We start from the raw sequence: 19233 nt of genomic DNA on the forward strand, positions 1-19233 counted from the left end.
TACCGTGTATCGACTACACGATATAAACGATATTTAAAAATATGAATTTTATCGTTGATTATTTCACACAGGATTTCCAGAATGCATGCATAGACTATCTGCTCTGAATTAGCAGCACATAAATGCGTGTATTCACATTGTTCTCTCATGGAAACGAACAAAAATACACTATTAAGCTCTAGAACACTAAATGTAGCAATAGTGATCTAAAGTTGTCCTGGAGGTATATTTTTTATTCATATGATACCATATGCATATGATTATAGATTCCTCTCGAATATTCAACAGGTCGTGATTGTGAAATCTGATAAACATTTTTTATTGCCGGATGCTTAGCAAACAAATAAACAAGTTATCGAATTTTAAGTTTGAAAAGTGTAAGCAAATTTCACGAGCGTGTTTTCGATAAATCCAGATTACAGTTGATGCTGAAAAGTTAATCATTCGATCAAAAACTCAAAAGGAAACAAATATCTTACCGTGACAAGACATATAACGTTTGCGAGTGTCGAGGTTCTTTGACAGATAAGTGGAGAAAAGTGTACAAAAATAACGATTCATTTTAATAGACATTTGCAGTTTTTACACTATTTTATAATTTTAGTTAGACTAGTATTTCTTTAACAATTGTAAAATATTTTGTTGCGGGAATAAGAGAGTTCACTGTTGCAATAGTTACAATGGGGGTCTGAAATCTTTGCTGGAAAATAAATACGTATTTTAAAATAAACTAATATTTGTGGATTAAATTGTATTATTCACACTAATTCTAAATATGTACACGATACTACAGATAACAAGATGAATGTTTCGACGCATGGATCAGTAACTCACAGCACTTGGATTCGTTGAGTCAATTATTACCTAACAATCAACAATCTCAAGAGTAATGTAAGTAGCAAGGTTGCAGCGTTAATTGTAACGGATAACTTGTGAATACTGCAAGTCACGTATCTGTTTTCTTTAAGAGCATTTACCGGAATGGGATCAAATATCCAATAGACTATTGAAAAGTAGTTGATTGATCAGTCTTCACGAACACACTCACACACCTTTTCATGCGTCATTTCGGTATTACACCAGCCTTAATGTACTATTCCACTTTCGTTCAGTTCAAGAAGCTGTTCTCTCTAAGTAGATCCGCGTAAAATTGTAAGAACAATTTCCGTACTAGACAAGGTAAGTCGCCAGTCCAATGAGCATAAATACAAGGCCTGGGAAAATAGTCGCTGTTGCCATTGCAGAGTTATTACTGTTGACGATGTCGTAGTGATAGCGTTCCGCGTCGCAATGCGACGGCCAGCCTTTCAGACACAATGCGTAGGCTATCACGTGGGCTATATAGTTTTGTTCGAAAGTACTGCGGAACAGGTGAGAGTAGGGTCCTGAAACGAATGTCCAAAGTGAAAGATTTGCCACGGACTGTTTTTACTTGTCGAGCTTACCAATAGCGAACACTCCAACATCCTCGCCACCGTGCGTTTCGTCCTTGGTGTACCTTCCAGCCCAGTGCCTATAGAAAGGATCCTTTCTGTTAGGGTCGTTCTCCAGATCTCTCCAGAGCTTGTCCTGCTCGTTAGTATTATTGATCCTGTGATAATAGTAGCCAGGTCCATTGGCGTAACTGAGAGTTTCGAATTGTTGAGTTGCACCCGCGACAGTTGTCAAGCCAAGAATGTCTGCTCCTCTTAACGGGTAACCGTTCATCGTGAACGCGTGTGAATGGTCGGCCGTGACGATGATCAGTGTTTCGTCGATATTCACGTTCTCCATAGCCGTCGTCACCGCGTCATCCAGCTCGGCCAATTCGCGTAGCGCCAGCTGAGCGTAGTTGGCGTGATGGGCAATGTCGATCTTGCCACCTTCCACCTGTTCAATCATAAATATCGTTGTCAATTCACGTCCCTGAAATATCCTCGCTGTCAAAATTAATTCGAGCTTGTATATTTTGATATTCGTAACAAATGCAACAGGTTAAGCAGCCTACTCGTTATCTCGAAAGTAATGAAAGCCAAGTCTTTGGAAACAAAACATCATCCGCGTATCTCTCGACGGAATTTTCACGTGTTGATATAACACAGCTTGATTGTTGACACAATGTCTGTCAGGTAATCGGCACCGAAATCTAAATTTTATAATTGTAGCAAATAAAAAATATATACCATGAGAAAGAAGCCCTTGTCGCTTTTTTTTAGCATTTTGATTGCCTGTAGCGTCATGTTCGCGAGACTAGGTATGTATTTTGGCTTGACAGCAGCATAAGGCAAATGGCTATCAGCGAATAGACCCATCAGTTTGGAGGTATTGTTAATATCAACAGCCATGAGATCGTCGACAGTGGTTACGAGTTTTGAACCAGTTTCCAACGACAGCCAATCATCGTAGAGCTTTCGGCCATCGGAACGGTTGCAAGCTTCACTGTCTGAATAGTTTGAGTGCAAACCTAAGGAACTGGCACCTCCACCCATTATTACCTGCAATTATTTTCAGATTTTTGTTTATTATTGAATATTCGAATTATTTTGAATTATTTTTCTTAAGCTGATCTGCTAAAACACAAAAAGAAACGTCTGTATTTTCAGATATCGATGTCGCGATAACGCTTCACGCTGTTATCAGTATTATTCAACATTAGTTGCAAAGTTTCCAAGCTACACTGTGATAATCAGATAAATTTTCCGAATACTTAGTAGCTCGGTAAATAGAATGATCAGGGAATGTTTTAGGACAGTTAAAAAAAATAAAATAAAATAAAACTTAAATTCTAGAATCCGAGCTCCTTGTTCGAACGATACAAACCTTGAATTTATTGCCGGGTGACTCCTCGACAAGTTGCCTAGCAATGTCCTTGATACAGTCGCGATAGTTGGGCGGTACTTCAGTGTCGCACTCCCAGTCGCGATTAGGTGAATGTGCGTATAATCCACCAGGAGTTGCGTGTGTGACTCGTGTCGTTGTTACGAAACCTAAAGTTCGAGGATGGCAATGCTTACTTTTTTAATTTAACGTATATCTTATTCATACGTTACATGAATCTCTTTTTTAGCAATAAAATAAACTATCAAAGCGTATAATTTTTTTTATTACTTAATAGTCATTTGAAACACTCTGAGAACGCGGCGATAACTCGATACTGTTATTGACGTATATAAATATCCCGTTTGTAAGGTAAGAAAAAAAGATACTGAAATCACTGGCTCGTTTCTTGCTCGGCGATATGTCACGTCGATTTTCCTTTTAGAGAGAATGCAGCAAACAATCGTATAATAAATGTGTAGGATTGGATTAACCTACCGGTGTCCATGTCACTCTCCTGCATGTAGCTGGCGATCGAAGTCAGATGGCTATTGTCTACGAGAAATTTGTCGCACGTATTGTGCTTGACCTTCCCATCCAGACCCAACATCCTGTATTGAGCTTTTACACCCGTGAATATCGCTGTGGCAGTACCGGCCGAGTCTGGTACCTGTCGGTCTACATTGTATGTCTGTAATGACGAATGATTTTACGCGTTTTCAAATGAACAAATGAATCTTGTATTCCTTTTTGAAGCTACTCAACTAAGTTTATTGCCTTTTTTTTTTAATGAAAACACGACTAAAAGTAAATAGTATTGTGCTAACTTAATTTAATTTGTATGATTGTTGCCGTTTTACGCTTGCTCAAGTGCATATTTCACTGTGAAAATTAGAAATATCGAAAGGATAGTTAACTACGAAAGATATTTGTCCTTTACATAACCGGCATAAAAATTTTTATTTTATTGCCAAGTTTATATGTTTTTCTAGTTCAAGTTGGAAAATGTTGTTACCTTGGAAAATCCAGTGCTGGGAAATTGCTCGAACGTGAGTTTGTATTCCTCTCCGGCGTTACCCTTCATCTGTCCTGTGAATATCCTTCCGGATGTGATGGTGGACATTCCCATACCATCACCGATGAAGATGATCACATTTTTCGCACGCTTTTCAATGTTTTTTAACGACAAGATTCGCTGCAAATTGTCACGGCCGCTTTCCATCCAAAATGTTATGTCTTCAAAAATTTAACAAATTCGTTCACTTATCACTGGGGATTTCGCAGAGAGTGATTAATTATTATTAACTTATCAATTTCAGATCGCTAAAAATATCAAGAAACTCTCTTTGTATTCTCTGCAGCGTCGTCTAATTGCCGTAATCATAGCTCTATTAATGCGAATTAGTGAACGTTTCCTACTGTTCGAGCTGATACGATTAACCGAAATATTGATTACTTTTATCATGAACTTTTGTTCAGCATTTGGGCTTAAATTGATTGATTTGAATAAGGAACAAATATCTTTGAGAGCTGCACTTTCTTTATCGGTAAGATTTTTCGTAACAAACACATGAATTTGTAGGAATGATGAAACTAAAATTTTATGGATGAAAAGATACATGAAGCGTTGATATTTTTTTCGTCTGATTGAATTGACGGACCTTGAGAAAAAGTACTTTACAAAAGAACTAACCTTCATGTTGAAGAGATGCTCTGAATGCAGAACATAAGTTGCAGCTCATCAACACAAGCAATGCAAGGCCAACATGTCCAAGCATTTTGGTCTGCATTTTGGTCAATCTAATGATTCCTTGTGTAAAAATTGACGGTGCGATACCTGGCTCCTACTGTAATTGTAGAGGTGATATTCAATGGAAACTAGTCAATTGTGTTTGAATGTTGCAGATTTCGATAGTATGAGCTTGAAATAATAGGCAAGTAATTGGAGACATGAATACCTTTGGCGATGATTCTATGAAATTTATGTGTGAAAAATAATTTTGCGGTTGAAGAACATTTGGTATTACAATAAACAGCAGTTGACGTAATGTAGCAGTAACACGTTCGATCAGCTTTACGAAAATCTTCAATAACAGTTTTTTTGTTTGTTTATTATTGAAGATGTATAGTTATTGCGTAACCAATTGCATCCGTTAAAATTGCGTTATTGCATAATTTGTCAAGATACTTACTTATACATTTCCAAAATTTTCTAATTTACTTGGAAACGCTTGTTATTTCAATGTATATCAATATATACATTGCAATTGTAGTAATGAGATATTAGAACATGAAAACTCCGTATTAAAATGTATACATTCAAAACAAGTCAGTGTGCCGTTTCGTAAGCAAATTTAAAAAAAGAAATAATAACTTGATAAAATACAAGGAAAATAAAACAAACGTACGAGAACAGTGGAATAGTATTTTTCCGAAAGTTTAATTGTAACAATGATATCAGTCAATACAATGAAACAATATTTATTCCATCAACGAAGTATAATTAAATTCAATAATTATTCGTGACTGTAGATTAGTAGATCTTATAAAAGAATATTGTACTTTTAGTATTTGATCAACAAAGAAATAAAAATATACAGATAAGCTGTCAATATTAGATTATCGGAATAAATAGAAAACGAAATAAAAAGCAATTAGTAAGCGCGCAAGAACAGGACGAGGATTGTAAAAACTTGGCGACTACTGACCTTAGTTATCTGATACACCGACAGTATAACTAGATAACGACGACCCAGTTGAATAGAAATCTAACTAGTCATGACTCTCTTTTTTTGTTGTTATTGTTATTATTGCCGAGTAGTCAGCGAGCGCTCGGCTGGAACACAAGTGCCGATAAAGGAGCAATTTTTCGCTTATATAGCCCGCGCTTGAGATGCATACAGTAGAGGTGGAGAGCGAGAGATCAGGTCCCCACATTCCGCTGTACTAATCTCATCGTGATTGTTGCACGCATTGCGCGCTGCACACCGACGAGCTTGCGTTTCGTGTACGAGCTTTTACACCGTCACTACGTTTTTTCTCTCACAGCTCCTCGATTCTTATGGTTATTACTTTATATATAGATGCTGTAATAGCCGATTAAAAAACGATTTTTTTTAATTTAGCTTATTTTAAATACTACATATCATTACAATATAATATGTAAGCTACGAACCCACAGATCAATTGTGTAAACAGATTGACTGTTATGGGCAGAACCGTCAGCTGAGTTTTTCCTTCTAATTTTCAGCCATTTGTAATCTAATTGTCATGAAGCAATGAAGATAAACAGTTCTATGATTGAATAAATTTGTAAAAATAAAATCGACTAGTTTTCGCTTTCAAACTTTGCTCTGTACTCTTCTGTATTCAACAATAGGTACAGTCTAATTTTAACGAGACAATTTTCCTATCTTTAAAAAGTATTTAATTAAATATTTTTTCACAAATCACCTTTTACTTAGTTTTCCTTCTCGCTTGATGTTTTTAAAACTTATATTTAACTATTTATTAGCTTTCATTACAGATATTGCAATTATTTATTTTCCAGTATACTAAAAACTCTCTATGTCATTAGCCATGATCACGATCAATTGTATATCACAAAAAAATGAATTTTCTTCATTGGAATGTTTATTGTTTACGTTTAGCGTCCTGAGCTTAACGTTTTCCTCGAATGTATTTGACGTTAATGATCATGCAGAAAGCCCTGAAAAAATATTCACGCTTCGAAAAATAAATTTAAGACGTGATATTGCAACTTTTCACGCGTTACGATGAGACATGGAATTTGAAATTTTGTTTTGAAGTTGTTTTATTTTATTGTAAATAAAATTGTACGAGGTTGACATAACGTTATATAATAATAAGTTATTGTCATGCCGGCAGAAAAAACCAAACAGATGATGTATTACATGAAAACAGAAACAATAAATAAAATATGAATCTAACTTTTATTTAGATTTTATTATTATTACATGTCTCCAATGTACATTGATTGAAAATAAAACGTAATAGTGCCTATTATAATTATTTCAAAATTCAATGATTTGCGAACTTATTTGACTGTTTTCTCGATCAAAAAACGATTCAAACATAAATGGTAAAGTTTTTCAAAGACGGCAAAAAAGTAATTTTTTTAATATTTTAAGAATTTCAAGTCAAGAAAAAACCCAATTAAAACTACGTCTATGATGTAGTTAAGAATGAACTGTAATATTACAACTTGTTTTAAAGAAATCGTTTAATGTTGATAACGTTAATAGAAAGTCATGGCATTAAAAGCTTGGCTACAATGACGCAGTCGTACCGTCCCACCGTGAACCAACCAATGAGAATTGAGGATTACCAAGACGGGCCCACGACTTTGACCCATGGATGACACGTGATGCTCGCACGTGATGATTATCCTCTAGAAAGTTGTCTTGACGTGATCTGCACGTACGATAAAGATGTCGAGACGGCTATATGCAAACAGACGTTTTTCAAAAGAAAATCGTGTGGCTTGACGTTTATCGTCACAAACACGTGTGACGATCTCGTGCTCGGCTAAATTCGTTATCCTATCTATCTTAGCTTTTATCTATTATTTCATGCATACATATCTTTGCAATACAAATATTGTATCGTATAATTGAAATAATGGTTTGTGGGCTTTTCGGAAATTCGTAGGAATATGTGATTACACGATGGAATGAAAGAATAATTTTGTCGTGGTCTCGTCTAAAAAACAAATCTGCGAGTAAAAATTGCGTGATATTAGTAATAATTCTATGATTCATCAAATGCATGCATAGATGGTGTGTTAATAACGATTTTATTGTTAGCGTAGAAGGTAAGTTAGAAATATATCTAATTATTTTTTTTTGTAGAGTGCAAATAGTTCCCTTTTTTGTGTGAAAAACAGAAATATACGAGTTAGAATTTTATAATGCGCAAATGCATTTTTATTCGCCACATATAGTATCTAATACACATTGACGTATCAAGAAAATTTTTTATTACTACATGATTCAAATCGCTTTTAAATTCGCCTGTAAATTTTCTGATCACTGATCGATAGTAAAAAATACGTTATTTTATTATTCAATTTTTCTAATATAAAATGTGACGCATGTGGGTTTTCTTTGCTCTCATCATAATTAGACTACTTTTGTTCATTGCTTTAAAATCGGAGCTTTTCATGTTCATCAATTACCTGCATTGTTTAATCATCAATGTTTTGAATACGTCATAAAATTGTTTAAATAGAAAGCTGAAGGTTTATCTATTTGTAACAATAAACTATACTCATAAGATAAGTAGAATAACATTTATTTTCAATACTATACATCTATAATTATATAACTTATTTTCTATTATAGTAACAATAACAAATTTGCTGATAAGGCTTCTAATCGTGGAACTTATGTTTATTTCTAACGAGTTGAGATGCTCAGTAGCTATCAGTGCTTATACTTCTATATTAAAAAGAAGCACAAAGAAAATTTTCAACATTTTCACTATTTATAATACTATCATCTTTCACTGTAAGTTATGCTTTCGTTAAGATCTTATAAAAATAGAGAGTTCTGATAATAAAACTGAATAAGTATAATAGTAAATCATACACAGTAAATTCTTAAAAAATTCAATAGTTACACACACACACCAAAAGGTGAATCGTCCTCGTTAACTTTGCTAAAAAATTCAAGCTAAGAGTAAGCAATGATAATTTAATAATAAATAAACAAACGAATAATTTCTATATTTAACGTACAATAATAAAGGCTATAATATAGATTAAAAAATGAAATGTTCGCATTAAAGTATTGTAAATGATTTTGAGTAAAAGCCGTTGAGAAATAATCTGTAAAAAATAACAATCAAGCTCATTCGAGCGAAAATAAAAAAAATTTAAAACGATTCCTTGCGGAAGTTGAAGCCAAACTGATCGCACTTGTATCGTAAAATACGACCAAGCTGCGGTGGACCACAATAGAAGACCGTCACCTTGCCTTTCTTCTGTAATTGCAACTGTTTGAAAACTTTGTCCCAGTTTGGTCGGCCTGCGTTCGTACGGGTCTTTAGTCCAGTTATGAGGTCTCGTTTTTCCTACGAATGAATGTTCATTATGAATTAAATGCGACTTAAAAACAAAAGCCGCGACTCACTTTTTCATGAAGTAATTCGAGAGCAAGCTGCAAGCCGACAGCCTTCATATCGCTCTTTTGCAAAGCGCTTGTTATGTACATATGCATCTCTAGAAAACGTTCCATCGTAGCACCAAGTTCGGCCTGTTCCATCTCGAGTTGCGAGAGTAAATTGACGAACCACTCGAATGAACGCTGATCTCGATTGATCCAAAAGAAGTCAACCTTCAAGACAAAATATTCTTTAATTAATGTCTGCTCGATGCACGAGTCGTTTAATTTGCGGTCACCTTTCGTAGTTTCATGATTGTCGCAGGAATTTCGCTCGCCCATGAGAATGTACATTTGGGACAAGTGTGACGAGCCTTCCAATAACGATGCATAATCGACTGAAGAATCGAAGCGAATGGTGTGACTCCGATACCCGTGGCAATCAACACTGCGTGCTGAGCTTGAAAAATGTGGCTTGATGGTGCTCCGTAAGGCCCGTCTAAATAGATCTGTTAAAAAGTATATGTTTAAAAACTACGCAGATCTGGATTGAATATGTATATATACAGCAAAGCATGTTCGTACTTCAAGCGGCTTTCCTACGGGATAATTCATGGGTGTATGACAAAATATCTCGCACTTGACACCTCTGGAGGAGCTTGGTCTCCTCTTATCGATTGCACAATCTTGTCCTACTCTACCTTCTTCGGCTATAGCAGCTCGTACTGTGGGCGTCATTGTTTTCTGCTCATTCTCGTCAACTGCTACATTGAGAACATCAATATATTAAGCTTGGTTCGCATTCTCCAAAGAAAAACAAAATACTTACTTGATTTGGAAGTCGAAGACTGGAGTTCGTAGTCGCAGTTCTCCAAGCTGGGAGTTTTGAACGCGATTATAGTTGGTTTGGTGCGCATGTAACGAAAACTCTGCGCTAATGACTTATTCTGTGGACTCAAATAAGCCAAGCCTAGAGACTTCAGTCTTGCACGCCGCATTAACGTTTCGTCGAAGCTTCTTTCAGATTCAGATCTCATGTAATCTCGAAGCCTGTGTTGAGAAAAATTGAGAAGTATCATTTCAATACAAATATGAGTGTTTTATTTTTTTTATCAAAAAATATTTACGCCATAATCCTCTCTCTTTTTTTAGTTTTTGTTTGCATATCTGGCATAGATAGTGATTTCTCAAAAGGAATTTTATTTCCCAGAACCAGCTGGTGAATCCTCTTTTCTTGCGAAGCTTTTGCTGGCGTATTCGCTAAAATGGCGTGGATAAACAGATTAGTATTGTAAATCGTTCTGTACAAATTAGATTTTTCTAGTTACTTTCTGAGGCGGTTGTAAACGAATCAGTTGAATTTATAGTTTGATTTGATGATAGTCTTTCGTGATCCGACGAATATGAAGGATTTACAATTCCACTAGGATGATTGAGGGAATCGATAGAGAACTTCTTTTCCAACATTATTGGAATATTCCTTACAATCTTACATCTGAGATTCGGAGAAGAAATCAATGAGATTGTTTTCATACAAAGTGTTGAAGTTGACAGGTATTGTAGATACTCACGGTGATACTTTTGTACAATTTTCAACTGGAAGAATTTCACCCCGATGGAGTTTTTGTTGCTCCTTCTCAAAGTAAGAGTAGAGACTGTTAGTCCATTCACCAACAGCTCTGATGTGTAGCCACATATATTCTGCAAGACAAATTTTTGTGTAGCTGTATGTAAATAATAATAGTGGAAGAGAGGTCGTCTAATATTTATTATTAAAAGCATAGCCGCAAAAGTGACTAATGTTGACTTTTGCTATAAAAAATTTCATTCAAGCAATATTATCAGCTTTTTAATTTTTTTTATTACCTTCTTGTTCAGGAGCACTACTAATGGTGAATGGATGCCATTCGTACTTGGCAATGACTGGTACATTGACAAAAACGTAGTCACCAGGACGAAAATCGAAGTTTGGAGGTCGTTTAATCACCAAATGCGTGACCTTAGATGGTAATAACAATCCCGAGCTGATATATGTTTTACCACGTTGAGCGTGAACCCAAGCTATCCTGCGGATACGTTCAATCACGTAGATTAACCCTGGTACCACGAACCACTTCCAGAAATTCGGCCCATGGAAGATCATAAGAATCCAGAATGGTATGTACAGTAGGTGCGACCAGTAAAATACCTTGGGTAGAGAGAAAGTTTTTTAAATAATTTTATAAAAAATCAATCGTTAAGTATGTTATATACCTCAAAGCAGCCTCCTCTACGAACGAACGGTAGTGAGCATACGGTCATGATGGCAAGAATGACAATTAAGGCAACGCCTGTGGGATTAGCACCACCAGCCACCAGACCAAACATGTGCGGTCTACTTGTAAGTAACCACTCCGACATCGTATAGTTTGCGTGATTCAAGTACTCATGATCGTTTATAACAACCGTACCTATTTTAGAATTTCATTGCTAATCATAACTTTTCACAAATAATTTTAAGGCATATAAACGCTATTATAATTCATCACGTCTATGTTTAGATTGGAACATTTGAAAGACACTTAATAATATTGTACTAAAAAAAGAAGCTTTCGATTTGACTTTTGGAAGTCATTGAATAGACTAGATATTAAGTAATAAGGACAATTACATGTATATTAATTGGAATTTTAATGACTAATATTAAATGATATTGAATTGAGTTTCTTTGAAGAAAACTGATAATGCAAAACAATGAGATGTGGTAAAAATACGCAATCGAGAATTTTGAATAGAAACTCACCGATATTAAGAAGATGCATGACTGTATGGATGACACTAAATACACCAATTAGTGCACCCGTCATTTTATGCAGGTATATGTGATTGTCAAGCGGGAGTACCCAGCTAAACCCGTGAGTCCTTAAGAATGTTATGCATTGTCGTAGCATCAGTACGAGCACGAACATACAATCAAAATTTAAGCATTGGCCTGAAAAAAAGAAATTTTTTTTTGCTCATTCGAACTTTGACAATTTAGAAAAAAAAACCCACCGCAAGCTCGGGCGAGTATGATGTATCCATTTGCGTGTCTGTATTGATAAGCCCTTGAAACGAAGAGAGCAAAATTGATGATAAAAAAACAAGCTATGAATGTCATCTTCACGTAGTTATTTTTCAAATATGGCTTTGTTAGTTGATATGGAAGTTTTGGACAGAGTTGTGGATACTGTCTTTTAGGCGTTTCTGGCTTTGGTGGAACGAGCCATCTGTCTATGCTGAAATTTAAGTTTAATTTTAAGAACTACGTTGATCGAATATTATTGACAACAAGGGCTATTCTACCTAATCGTGAGGTTTTCTAAAAGACCTTCGTGCTTCTCAAGTTGCCGCTTGAGCGCCTCAAAGGTAATGGCTCCACGACTTCCCTTGTCAGCATCTTCGAAAAGGGCAACCGTTAAATCCTCAATTTGCTCATCGCTGAATTTCATTCCATTTTCTTCCATGCAAGCGCGCAGTACGTGCTCGAGCTCACGCAACTGGATTAGTCCATCCCCTGTTCACCCGATAAAAGTTTATGGTTTTTTTAATTTTTACAGATAAATATATTATACTTTTTGTTTTCGAGTGTAAATTAGCATTAATGACTAAATTAGAAATGACAATAATCAGAAAACTCTGATTCCTAGAAATATAACATTTTAATATAAATTACTGTGATTTAAATAGATTCAATCACTAAAAGTTTGTCCAGAATAAATTTCATTAATTACTGTCGATACTATCTTAATAGATGTTTCACGACTTAATTATGTAAAATAATCGTTTGCTGAACGTTATTTTCGGCTACAGCATTAGAGATTTAAAAATTATTTCAATCAGTTGTATAGAAACGTAGCTCTCAGTTATTCATTAGCCAGATAAATCTAACTATGTGCTTTACAATTTGCTAATAGAAGCAATTATAGTTTCATAACTGTGTTATTTTAAAATTAAAAGATTTACCATCAATGTCGTAGATTTTAAAGAGGAATCTGATTTTATCGTTGGGAGTTTTGCCTGCAAACTGGTGCATAGCATCGAGGAATTCTTGAAGTGATACAGTACCGGAGTTGTCTTTGTCGAAGATTTGAAATACTCTTTCCGTAAAAAATGGCTGAAATATTCAAATATACTAATGTGTAATTTGAAAAGCTCTTATCAACCAAAATCCTAACTCTGATTTTATTTACATTTTTCGAGGTGACAATTTTTTGGAATTCCTCTCTCCTGATTTCTTTTTCGTTTCCAACAGTTTGCTTAAAAATTTTTTCAAGCCATTCTAAATTTCGTTCGTCAAAGCCTATTCGCGACCTAAATGATATAGTAATTTAGAATTTTTTTAAATCAAATTTAATTTTATTCATTAATCAACGTTTAAAAATATACCTTGGGCTACTTATCGTTGCAATAAACTCCATGATTTGTTCAGGTGTTACGCTGCCTGTGCACTCAACATCGATGAGTTTTAATAATTTCTCAATAATCTGTAGCCATGAATTTGTTTGATCAGCATCCGTATTGAAGTTGTTTTAGTAAAATTCATAAAATTGGTTAAATATAATTATATATCCGAATTTGAAAACAAATTTTTATTTAGCTGGTTAGGGTAACTTTAAGATAATCATCTATGAGGTAAAAGTGAATGAAAAAAATACATATGAAACACATACTCCTTTAGCATGGAATATCTGGCGAAAAGTGGTGAAATTTATAGGTTCCTCGCCGCATAACACATAGGCGACGCTTTCGATTTGGTCAATGAAGTCAAGCTGTTTTTCATGTCTACAGAGAAGAAAATCATCTGAATGAATTTTTTGATATGTAGGAAACTAGACACTTACGTCAGTCGGCCTTTCAAGAATTCGATCCACTCCTCTTGTTTTAATAATCCGTCTCTATCTAGGTCGAACAATGCGAAAAGCTTCTCCAGGAAAACCTTATACGCAAAAATAATAATCAAATATATTTTTAGAAATTTTTAATAAAATGTAAACGAGTCATGTCTATTGTCTCTGTCTTTATGCTTTTCGAATCTTAGGCACAATAAAACAACTGTAGAATTAAATTTTAAATGAAAATGCTTGATGGAATAAGATATATGGAAAAGTACAATTGCGTGCGTAAAAAGTAGACGACGCCTTGTAAAGGTATTTAATTCCTATTAGAGCGGACGTACGAATTGTGTGAGTACCAGCAACAAATTTTTCCTTAGCGTGTACGTACCCAATTCGACAATGTTTACGTTCGTCGAAATGTTCGTATCATAATACCTGATTAACTGATTTGATTGAGCCTGCATTTATATAGCAAATATGAAACAAACAGGATCTTTCGAAACTCCAAGTAAAGTAGAATTGTAAAAATTTTCAATCATATATTTTTGTATATTACTATATACTTGAATAACAACTTACACACACGTTGAATTTTTAATTACGGTCATTCACTTACAATATATAATCAGTGCGAGATAGTGGACCCTATAAACTACCAACTTGTGTATTTATATGAAGAAAAAACAAGTTGAGCCTATTAAAGAGGTCAATACCGCACTGAATTACTTTTGCGTTTATCAAACACTTACGCAAATCACTTCCAGACTCGAATGCCTTTCGAGAGCAGCTGTTTACTATCGAAATAAGCGAAAAACTGGATATACAAATTTAGACAACTTCCAAGCCATTGACTTGTTACGTTATTCTTATATCACTTTTCCATCGTCAACATTTTTTTTATTATTCAATTAATTCATTTTTGATCATGTTTATCCACGATTTGGTAATGAATAATAATAAAAAATTCAATTTGAATTAGCTATTTATTAAATAATTTATTATGTTTTACATAAATAATTTTCTACATTTTTCTACATTTAATTTTCATTTTTAATTAATTACTTTGAATAAATTTCTGAACCGTCAACTTTCCTCAAAATTGTTTTCAAAATATAGTTTTTTTTTACATTTTTCGCTTTTGTTAATTTCAATTGAACTAAAAATCAATTTACACGCATGAACATTGATATTATTTTTTTTTAAATGTGCAAAATGAATGATATAAAAAGACTTAAATGTGACCCACACAATTCATATTTAAGTATAGAAATAATAAATACAAAAATTTGACTCAGATAAATGAATACACCTATTAACGTTTTTGGTTGATTTTTATACTGCAGTAAAACACAAAATCCTTGTGCTCCATTTACGTCATTTAATGATCTAGTTTCATCAAAACAGAGTGTAAAGTAAATTGGGCGAAGCTATAAATTAAATTTCACGGTCTTATTTCGATGGCAATTTTTACTGCACGTCATTGCAATTAACTAATGAAACGTCAAACCCATAAAGTTACGAAACATTGATAACCTTTCTAACAATATTATCTTCAATAATATCTTTAAGCTTATAAAATCTGTGCGTTATAAAATTTTGTATTAACGGAATACCGTTTTAACGTATATAAGTGGATCTTTATTTGATACTGTTGAATAGGGTTCGTATGAATTATTATATAATGAAAAGCTATAATAAAATTTTGCTGACGCGTTGGTCCACATAAATTTTGAGAGAGCCCATAACACTTATTAATTTATATCAGTGTCTAAAGGGTATAATTTTTATTACAAAAGCGTTTTTTAGTTTCTTATTCAACAAACCTTCCAGTATAAAAAATAATTCAAAAGAAAATTTCACGTTAAAAAATAATAGAGATTGATTTTTAAGAAAACTGAAACGATGACTTTTAAAAATTTGTAACAAGCCACAGTATGCAACTACGTATATAATATACTTTATAACTTAAACAAACAACTATTACATAATTTTATCAGTAATTCCGCTTAATGAATCTGTATTACTAAAATTATTCTAAATATTTAATCCTACATATTGACTTACGAAACGTACAATATTGTTCTTCGTATTTCCTTCATTTATTACATTTTTATTACTCGAACAATTTTGGAAAAACGTAAAATTTAAATGAACAATATATGAAATACATAAAACATAAGAATTTTTCAGAAACTGAAAAACTGGGAGGTACGGAAAGTGAAATTAATTTTTGGCTGTGGCCGCGTCATGCCATTTGAATGTCTACATCTGTGATCCCTCTTTTGCACTTTTTTCCGCAATTAATTAAAATAAAAAAGGAATGAAGAAAGAAGGCTGGCGCGCACGCGGTGAAGGTCTTGTAGCCCCAGGCGATTGAATGCCTTGATCGAAGCGGGCCTTTGGCTTAGATCGCCTCTTTCGTGTGTGTCAGTGTTTTGCTTGCTTTTTACTTTATATATCTACTCTAGCCACGTGTTTCGCTTTTATTTGCCTGGGCAACGGTTTTGCTGAGAGAAAATTTATTGGAATATCAAGAGTCTCGAAATAACTTTAGTATGTCTTCGAAGGATACTGATAGTAGACGAGCTACCGGTTCTTCAGATAAAATCTTTCGGGAGTTGTCGATGGAAATTGCAAATTAAAAACAATTTACGTCAATAATCATTGATATTTTACAGCAAATAGATGTTAGATTAAACTTGATAAAGTATTAAATCTTAAGTGAAAATTTAATTTCATCAGAATCCTTTAACTTATTTATTCGCAAGTTGTAACGGAAAAATATTTTGTATAGAATACTTAATTAATTCATAAGTGATCATTTTTAATATGAAATATTCCGAAGATGTTTGAGTGAATGGAAAACTTCTTTCACCATCCAATTAATCAAATCTGACAATAATATAAGATTTTTGCAGACACAATTGTATCTACGATGAAGCCTTGGGTACTTGAGTGTATTCTTAGCACATCGAAGGTTTAAGTATTTCGATTGTTTAATGACGTTCCAAGACCATTAAAGAAATATTACGTGTAATTTGTAATTCTTTTGTTAATGTAAGATTAAATATAATTTAATTTTACCAATGTAGTATGAACGATTTATTTAAAGATACAGCAAAAAGTGAAAGAAAGTTATTCAATTTATTAGAATCCAGTACTTTTTAAAATATTGACTTTTTCGAGTAAGTGCTAAAATACGTTATAACAGAAGATCAGTTCATGCATAGATGTTTGGAAGATAGGAAGGTATAACATTGATTCATTTCGAGGTTATTACGCAAGAGAATATAATTAAATTTAATATTTCTCACGCTTTATTTATTTTATTTTATACTTAATACTTATGTAATTTTTTTTACGATATTACTTGGAAATCATAATGCACCGACAAAATATTTAGTTTTTGCATACACAATTGAATATGAGGATTATTTTGTTACAATTTGCAGTATTGCATAAACTTGAATAAATATTTTTTCAAACTAGGTATTAATATGAACTTCTAGTTACTAGACTTAAACAAATTAATACTTTAGATTCAATAATTTCATTTGCATTGTCTTTTATTTGCACCAATGATTCCATGTGAATTTAATTTTTTACACTCTCCCTTAATTGAAACTTAACAATGATAAATGTGATTGCCGTACGAGGATAATCAGGATCGTATCCTTTTACGAGAGAAAAGTGTTCTAATTGGCGCGTGCAGAAGACTAATGGATTCTTATTAATGATTTAATTCGGTCGCAAATAGATTTCCGTCATTGAGAATGAAAAATCCATTGAAAAATGTCCTTTTAAATTGTTTACGTGACGATAAAAACGAGATGAATTTTGCATGATGACGTTCAAGGTCTGCGTTAGAGTGATAAAATTGGAAAGATGTTTTGGTTGACGAACGCACCTCATTGTGAAAAAGAGCTTTGAAGTTGTCGCGAGCATATCGCTGAGTTCCATCTCGCCTCAGCATCTCCTTGCAATCCGTTAGCTGGGCCATGCGACGCTTCTCCATGCGACTCTCGCGTTCCATCACGCTCATCTTCTCGCTGTTGCTGGAGCCTCGACGAGGCTGCTCAGCCGTCCGAGGTGACTCTTCCTCTTCCATTTTTACCCGAGCAGTGGATTACACTCCGATGCACATTTAAATCCGACCACTTTTGACTAATGTCATTTTAGTTTAGTGAGCATTTGAAAGCCTCACGGCGAAGTTGCAGCGGCACCCAACGATTAAATAATTATCTTGAACTATTCAGCCACTGCTATTAAATAATTGAATCCTTTTCAGACTCGGAGATTGATTGACGATCGAACCTAACTCTATAATTAGCGCTGGAGCAATGCGTGTTCGCCAACGGGACACGATCGCATTTGACGTTCGAGTAGTTATCGCTGCGCGCGAGGAAGTCCATTGGCGATCCGACGCGTGGGGATATACATAAGTGTCCTTTCACTTTTTCGTGCTCGCAGCGCTCAGCGATAGATCTCTTTTCCTTCTTCCTTTTCTGCGGCTACGTGATTTTATGGATGATAAATTAGTTTCCGTTTAGTCTTTTCAGTATCAAAAAAAAAGGTTACAATCGATCACAGATCTTTAGCCGACTGATATGTCTGGATGAAATGAGAAAGTAATTGTTTAAGGAGAATTTATAGTCGCAATGTGTATTTATTGTTAAGAATAACTGGTGCTTTTGTAGAAGAACCATTTTTATTTATACAGAATGTTATGAAAATTGCTATACAGAAACTATAAAATATTTTTAAAGCCTAGAGAAAAAGATTCTTAGCCTGAAAATCGCCAAAATGCCGACTATTAAAATCCGATTTAAATAGAGAATGAAACCGATTTTGGTCATATATCAATCAAGCTATCTTATTGTGGCGGAATTTCACACTAAAAAATACCATCGGTCAGCCGTTAACGAGGCAAGTATCGCGCAAGCACATCCATACAGGGATTATAGGATTTTGGCGAATTTCGCCATGACGCATTGAAGACATTGTGCATGGATTCTTTCACTGGACCTTGCTCGCATTCAGGTCTACATTGATATCGATCAGTAGAGAGCGGATGTAATGTCTTCCGGATCCTGAATGTTGGAGGCGTGAGAACGATGAGCCTTGACTGCTTGGGGGTTACGTCAACTCAAGGTCGAGCACAGCGTTGAGCAACCTGCATTCATAGTGACTGGTCCATTGACTTTGAGCTGACTCGTAGACGTGGACTTGTTACTTGTCGTCGTGGCCTCGATGATCAACGGGCGTTGTGCCGATCGCTGATCGCTAATACTGATTAGTTGTGTATCGATCGTTTACATTGAGTCATGTGTGTTTAGCTCACTGATATACACTAAATATTTAGTAGCTACAACACTAGTGAGGTATCAGCCTGGCTCTTGCATTCGTCTTATGTGCACAATCATAAATATTGCAATTATACTTAGGAATTTCAAAGTTTC

General features: G+C 34.4%; 2 protein-coding genes across 5 annotated transcripts; both read right to left on the reverse strand.

The window, feature by feature from the left end:
- Positions 1 to 395: 395 nt before the first annotated feature.
- Positions 396 to 5631, reverse strand: LOC131664365 (alkaline phosphatase 4-like). Of its 2 annotated transcripts, XM_058935404.1 has the most exons (8): positions 5505 to 5631; positions 4490 to 4643; positions 3812 to 4032; positions 3295 to 3487; positions 2800 to 2966; positions 2163 to 2474; positions 1446 to 1869; positions 397 to 1385 (listed from the first exon to the last, which is right to left on the reverse strand). In XM_058935404.1, exons 2-8 carry the CDS (start codon positions 4584 to 4586, stop codon positions 1171 to 1173), a joined length of 1629 nt encoding a protein of 542 aa, XP_058791387.1. In that variant the 5' UTR covers positions 4587 to 4643; positions 5505 to 5631; the 3' UTR covers positions 397 to 1170. The 2 variants fall into 2 exon arrangements, with proteins under 2 accessions (XP_058791388.1, XP_058791387.1); XM_058935405.1 differs by lacking the exon at positions 5505 to 5631 and having other exon boundaries at positions 396 to 1385; positions 3812 to 4065; positions 4490 to 4627.
- A 2543-nt stretch (positions 5632 to 8174) lies between these two features.
- Positions 8175 to 17816, reverse strand: LOC131664364 (NADPH oxidase 5). Of its 3 annotated transcripts, none has more exons than XM_058935401.1 (19): positions 17682 to 17816; positions 13781 to 13875; positions 13610 to 13721; positions 13326 to 13423; positions 13130 to 13250; positions 12903 to 13053; positions 12243 to 12453; positions 11952 to 12175; positions 11701 to 11889; positions 11172 to 11368; positions 10785 to 11106; positions 10490 to 10619; positions 10247 to 10413; positions 10046 to 10178; positions 9748 to 9968; positions 9504 to 9682; positions 9218 to 9427; positions 8949 to 9152; positions 8175 to 8889 (listed from the first exon to the last, which is right to left on the reverse strand). In XM_058935401.1, the coding sequence occupies exons 1-19, from the start codon at positions 17814 to 17816 to the stop codon at positions 8692 to 8694; spliced, it is 3297 nt and encodes a 1098-aa protein (XP_058791384.1). In that variant the 3' UTR covers positions 8175 to 8691. The 3 variants fall into 3 exon arrangements, with proteins under 3 accessions (XP_058791384.1, XP_058791386.1, XP_058791385.1); XM_058935403.1 differs by lacking the exon at positions 17682 to 17816 and adding an exon at positions 14354 to 14522; XM_058935402.1 differs by lacking the exon at positions 17682 to 17816 and adding an exon at positions 14391 to 14517.
- Positions 17817 to 19233: the final 1417 nt, after the last annotated feature.

Source organism: Phymastichus coffea, unplaced genomic scaffold, assembly GCF_024137745.1.
Source record: "Phymastichus coffea isolate CEN01 unplaced genomic scaffold, Cenicafe_Pcof_1.1 PCOF00043, whole genome shotgun sequence".
NCBI classification, from domain to species: Eukaryota; Metazoa; Arthropoda; class Insecta; order Hymenoptera; family Eulophidae; genus Phymastichus; species Phymastichus coffea.

Excerpts from the sequence above, each read along its gene's own strand:
- LOC131664365 (XM_058935404.1), bottom strand. The coding sequence starts at position 4,586 with ATGCAGACCAAAATGCTTGGACATGTTGGCCTTGCATTGCTTGTGTTG. Across the intron at positions 2,967-3,294 it reads GGAGAGTGACATGGACACCG|GTTTCGTAACAACGACACGA; the intron begins GTAGGTTAATCC and ends CTCGAACTTTAG. Across the intron at positions 1,386-1,445 it reads TGTTGGAGTGTTCGCTATTG|GACCCTACTCTCACCTGTTC; the intron begins GTAAGCTCGACA and ends CATTCGTTTCAG.
- LOC131664364 (XM_058935401.1), bottom strand. The coding sequence starts at position 17,816 with ATGAGCGTGATGGAACGCGAGAGTCGCATGGAGAAGCGTCGCATGGCC. Across the intron at positions 12,454-12,902 it reads TAAAATCTACGACATTGATG|GGGATGGACTAATCCAGTTG; the intron begins GTAAATCTTTTA and ends TCGGGTGAACAG. Across the intron at positions 12,176-12,242 it reads TTAGAAAACCTCACGATTAG|CATAGACAGATGGCTCGTTC; the intron begins GTAGAATAGCCC and ends CTTAAATTTCAG.